At 38.1% G+C, this 6,000-nt stretch overlaps 1 protein-coding gene across 1 annotated transcript in view; it reads left to right on the top strand.

Moving 5' to 3' along the window:
* The first annotated feature begins 3,504 nt into the window (after nucleotides 1-3,504).
* The window catches only part of THEMIS (thymocyte selection associated), a 189,126-nt gene continuing 186,630 nt past the window's right edge, over nucleotides 3,505-6,000 (top strand). Inside the window, exon 1 of the mRNA XM_058735203.1 lies at nucleotides 3,505-3,837. Within this exon, the coding sequence (XP_058591186.1) occupies nucleotides 3,747-3,837 (91 nt within the window). The 5' untranslated portion in view covers nucleotides 3,505-3,746. The remainder of the gene's footprint in view (nucleotides 3,838-6,000) is intronic.

Here is a 6,000-nt window from a genome sequence, read left to right as displayed (position 1 = left end):
GAGATCAGGACCTGAGTCGAAGTTGGATGCTTAACCAACTGAGCCACCCAGGTGCCCTGAATCAAAATTATTTTAAATTACATTCTTGATAACTCCATATTGGACCTTTATAAATTATCGAATCCTAGACATTGTGTTTAAAAAATTATAGAAGTTATGGTTGCTTTCCCCAATGACAAGGTTGACTTTTGCTTTTGTTTGGCAGTTAAAATGGGGGCAGATCACCTTAATCCAATCAGGGATTGAACTAATTTTGATCTGGCCTTCAATATTGGTAAGGCCTGTCTATTTATAGTCAACCTTTCTTTTAGGGAGTAGCGTTCAGGGGCCCCAGCTGAAAACACAGGGTATTTACCGGAGCTCTTTCCCGTAAATGAAGGCCCAGTCTTCCCACCCATGAAACTGCTAAAAGTGCTGCTTGGTTTTGTCAGCTTCTAACCGATCACTTTCTAATTGGTGTCTCATACATCAACCCTGTACTATTTTTGAATGGGCAAAACCCTGAAGGGGGAAAATGGACAATTCATTTCTCTGTTTCCCTGGATGCCTTGCTGGCCCGAAATTCCAATTTTTATCTCGCTAGTTATGTGAAACTGCTAAAACTTCAACTTGGCTTCTCTCCTCCTTAACCACCACCTATGTTCCGCTTCTCAGCCCCTCTCTTTGTGCCAGTTACTAATCCACAAATGCCTCGAGGAAAAAAGAAGTGTGGAGAGTTGGGTTCCCCTCATTGTGTTTCTCTGCTTTTCTGGACTTGGCCTTTCAGGTCCCGACTGCCCTGATGGCTCTTCTGTTCCTTAAAACAGAGTTTCAAAAAACCATTCACTTTTCTAGTTGCCCTTTGTAAGAGAGTTGGCCAGATATAAGCTCATAGCCAGAAACAGAAGTCCTTGAATATTTTTATTTTACATATCAATTAATAAGTTCTCTTTATACATCTAGGACATCAGTTCTTAATTTGAGTATGTGCTTCCCCACTCCCATTTTGTTAAAGCTTCTTTTTGATTTATAGACATAATTCCTATCTCTGTTGTCAAATCTATTAATCTTTTCCTTTAAGACGTTCATTATTGCTTAGAAACAAATTCTTTCCTGGGGCGCCTGGGTGGCTCAGTCAGTTAAACCTCCCTGATACCAGCTCAGGTCATGAACTCACAGTTCGTGGGATCAAGCCCCATGTAGGTAGGGGCTCCCCACTGTTAGCACAGAGCCTGCTTGGGATTCTCTCTCTCCCCCTCTCTCTGTCCCTCCCCCCCATACTTTCTCTCGCTTTCGAAATAAATAATAAACCTTTAAAAAAAAAGGAAAAGGAAAAGAAAAAATATTTCCTTACTTTCTCCAGACATTTCTCTACTTTTCCTTTGTTTTATTTTTATTTAAATTTAATTTTTAAATTTATCTAGATTTAATTTTGTTGCATAGAATTTTAGGAAACTAACTTCTATTTCATAACTTACTTAACAACTATTTGTTGAATAAAACATTCTTCTCTACCGCTTTGGGATTTCACCTTTTTCATGTAGTAAATTATTGCTTGTACTCTGGTTTGCTTCTGAGCCCTCATTAATCTGATTATTATTACACTTGTAATCTGCTGTTTTAGTTGCTGAACTTGAGTCATCCATTTTACTAACTGGTGATTCAAATGCCGTCTCAATGCCTTTTTTTTGTCAATTCTGTCTTGGCTGTTCATGTCAGGATTTCCTTGCCCTGCAGTGTCAGAAGTGATTAGGATCTAGACTAAAGTAGTAACAGTGGGGATACAGAGCAACAACAGAAGACGTGATATTGAGTATTGCCACATTTTAGAAGGCTTGAGGGATTTGGAGGCCGGAGATGGCCTTTCCCCTGATGCAGCCTTCTGATTTAGGAAACTGAGATTGGAAATGTAGGAGAATCAGATTGTGACACACACCAAGGGTCATCTGTTCAAAGAGCAGAAGCAGGGTATTATACATAACTGTAAGATATTGGTGATGTTTCAAAAAGGCTTCATTGGCTACTAGGATAGAAAGTTGATATGGGAAAACTAAAAAACAAAAACAAAAACAGCAAGTGAAGTCTAGCTTGGATTAGGTATGAAATGAAATTTGTTGTAGCACCAGTTCTAAAAGATCTGTGATTTTTAAGGAGCAGTTCACAGCAGCCTGTTTTATATATTCTGCCAAGTAAGATATGCTGTTAGGCTATAAACAATGTTTGCACTGGATTAAGGAGCCTAAGTTTGGGAGGAGGAGTACAGAAGCAGACTGATCAAATTTGGGAGATGTGGGGGCAAAAGAGTTGCAAGTGAGGAAGTAGAAGCTACTAGTGAAAAACTTTTAACATGACCCCATAAATTCTAGTTTTGTAAAGAAAGAAATGAAACCAGGCAGATTATTGCAAATGTCAAATATGATTCTAAGAGCTGAAAGAGTTTTGCAAGCTCTGTCTCAAACTAAGGCTATGCTTTTATTGCTTGGTTATTTATGTGAAGGATATGGTGGAGCTGGGGTGAGCCCCGACCCCCTCTGTCTGCCTATGCCGTCTGAAGCCTGAGGCCATAAGTTTCTCAACAGAGAGCCTGGAGTCCAATTTGTAAGGAGAATGTGCAGCTTCTTAGTATCTTTCACCTGTATGTATGCCAACTAGTCTTCCTTTACTCATCCTTAAAGAAACTTAGAAAATATCAGCTTGAGTTGTATACACTAGGTCTGAAACACTGTTTCTGCTAAATACAAAGAATAGAGAGAGGGAGAATTTTTTAAGAGATCTGTTTCAACCAGGCTCCTCTGGCTTCCTTTGACTTCAGGCATTTTCCCCAGTTAAAGTTTGGACCACAGAATCAAAACTGCAGGATTTTAGCCTGGGAAGAAATTGTTTAATTTATTTGACTCCTTCTACTTTTTTTTTTTTTTTCATTTAATAATTGAGCCAAATGAGGCACAGAGAAGTTAAGGCTGAAGTCACCTCTACATCAAAAGCAGAGCTAAACCCAGGAAACTGTTTCCTTGCAACAGATTTAGATACTTTCACTATACTGTGGTGATTAAAAAATTCATGTTAATTTACTGGATTAATTTACTGTTTCACTTTGCGTATTGTGCCCCTCCCCCACCATCCTTTAAGATTCAGCACAATTTTTAATGTGGAAGAATAAAAACTGGTTTCGATCCTCTCTTTTCAGAGTATCAATCAGATTTCTCAAAAGAGCTGACACAAAGCACTTTTGTAACCAAATTTAATATGAAAGCACTGAGAGTATGCAAATAAGGCACAAAGCCAAATTTTAGAAATGAACTAAAGAGATAAAGAATTAACATGGTGCCATTTTTAAGATTAGACTCTCGTCCTGTATTCCTGTTCCTTTCTGGTTTTGAAAAGCCACAAGCAACTCTCACTCCAGTCTTGCTGCTGTTGGCTGGCAACAGACAGAGTGAGCTGCTAGTCAGCTCTCATTTTTTTTAGCATTGTCTGTTTAGACATGCTCACCAACCCCCCCCCCCATCCTGTTCTACTTCAGCATCAGAAGGAAATGAAGCCACAATGAGAACAAAAAGAGCTGTCACACCTTTGTCCCCTGCCTCCTCCTTCCCTCTTCACAGTCTTACCCACATAGAGCTACTCCACCCTTGTTGGACTGTAGCGTGACATCCCTGCCTGCCTGAGGGAGGAATGAGAAGGGGAAACTACACTGCAGACAAGTGACACCCAGAAGCCAGGAGCTTCTGTAAGTACCAGGTCTGCACAAGACCCAAGTCAGCGCAATGGCAATGACGCTGGAGGAATTCGTTCACTCCCTTGACCTCAGGACCCTTCCCAGGGTTCTAGAAGTCCAGTCGGGCATCTATTTTGAAGGTAAGCACTCTCCTATCTCTTGGCTGGCTAGAAAGTTCTCATAAGATATGTACTCTTGGAAACCGGAGGGGGAAATTTTAATAGAAAATATGTGAGTTCCTTTGAAAGGAAGGTGATCACAAAAGAGAGAAAGTAACTGACAAAACAGTCACAATCTAAGAGTGCTAGAGAAGAGAAACTAATAGGACTCCGGGGTAGATAGGGAAAAGGAATGGAGTGAAAAGCTTGAGCTTTCTGGAGGCCTTCAGACAGTCCAACATGAGTGGTAAATTATTTCTGCCTCTTTGAAATGGGTTATACTCCAAGAGTGAAAAGTCGCTATCCATGTTTATATTTCTAGGATATAAAAAAAGTATTTTTTAAAAACAAAAACAATTATTAAAAGCACAGTGTTTAGAAAGAAAAACTAACCAAACTCTGAACCACTTTGCAATGTTGCTTATGCCAACATTTCTCTCACTTTTTCTGGAGTGGCCTAACTCCTAATTCTTTAGATAATGACATTCTTATTTGAAGGCATAGAAATTAATATCTACTAATTGCAAGATAATTTTTAAGAATCTGTATTGAAAAATCGGGGTTTCATTAAGATTATTTAATAAGTTAGTGTGCTTTGATGTCACTTATGATGTTAGTTCAGTAGAAAAATGTTAAAGCCTATTAACAGGTACCCTAGAATCTTTAAGGAATTACTTTGAATACATGCAAGACAAAGAGTTATTTTCTAGGAAAATATATATTTTTGGTCACAAGAGTGGTAGGGTTGAGGCAGTAATAGAATTAGATCCAGACAAACTACTGGAAAATTAAGGTAAATAACTTCTGGCAGTCCAATCTTTCTCATTCAAGACAAAATAATGTGTTAGATATATATTATTATATTATGCAATAAAAATTGACAAATATCAGACCTAGTTCATACACACACACACACACACACACACACACACACCTCTGCTATATCAGCTTAGCACTGGATTTTGTTTAATTCATTTGTTAATTGATTATACGGAATCAGACCATATTTTTCCATGTATACAATATTAAGAAATGTATCTTTGTTCCTACGCCAGCCCCAAATCATTTTTTTTTGGTTTCATCGTTTGTGTTTTTGAACCTTTGCATACGAAATTACAGAGATATTTTTCTTTATTATTGTATACCAACTTTACAGTTTTATATTTCTCATTTAGTTTTTTTTTTTTTTTAACGTTTATTTATTTTTGAGACAGAGAGAGACAGAGCATGAACGGGGGAGGGGCAGAGAGAGAGGGAGACACAGAATCGGAAGCAGGCTCCAGGCTCTGAGCCATCAGCCCAGAGCCCGACGCGGGGCTCGAACTCACGGACCGCGAGATCGTGACCTGAGCTGAAGTCGGTCGATTAACCGACTGCGCCACCCAGGCGCCTCTCTCATTTAGTTTTTAAACCATTTGGAGGATTAGATATGGTATAGAGGGATCCAGTTTTAGATTTTTCCATATAATAAATCTGATTTCCCAGTACCATTTAAGAAGCTAGTCATCCTTTCCCAATTGATTTATGTGGCTACTTTTACATCATATTAGGTACTCACATCTGGATCAGTCTGTCTCTGAAATATTTCTTCTATTCCATCAGTCTGTTTTTTTCTTGATTGTGCCCAAATCACCCAATGTGTGTAACAATGGTTCCAGGCTAAGTGTTAAAATATATTTCATGTATAGACCAGTCCCTTGTTTATACTCCTCTTTTCTAAGTTGACTTAGCTGTTCATAGACCTTTTAATTATGTTTTTAGAGAAATTAGTTACTTAAGAAATCCTACTAGAATTTGCATTAGATTGTATTGAGTTTATAGATTAACTTGAGAAAAATTGATATCTTTATGTCATCTTACAAAAGAATATAGCATGTCTCTCCATGTGTTCCGACCGTCTTCATTCTTTGCTACGTCACTACTATGTCACACTTCAATTAAGAGAAAAGAGTGAACAACTTGATGAATTTTTACAAGTAAACACATTTATACAACCACCACTGTAGTCAGGAAATAGAAAATTGCAAATATTCTGAAAGCTCTAGTTTGTGCCCTTTTTCAATCATTATCCACCATCTTCTCCAAAGGTAACCATTATCCTGACTTTTGTCCATTTATGAACTTACACAAATGAAAAATTATAGT

Source organism: Neofelis nebulosa, chromosome 6, assembly GCF_028018385.1.
Source record: "Neofelis nebulosa isolate mNeoNeb1 chromosome 6, mNeoNeb1.pri, whole genome shotgun sequence".
NCBI classification, from domain to species: domain Eukaryota; kingdom Metazoa; phylum Chordata; class Mammalia; order Carnivora; family Felidae; genus Neofelis; species Neofelis nebulosa.
The sequence above is the reverse complement of the archived record's forward strand: the minus strand, read 5'-3'. Positions and strand labels throughout refer to the sequence as shown.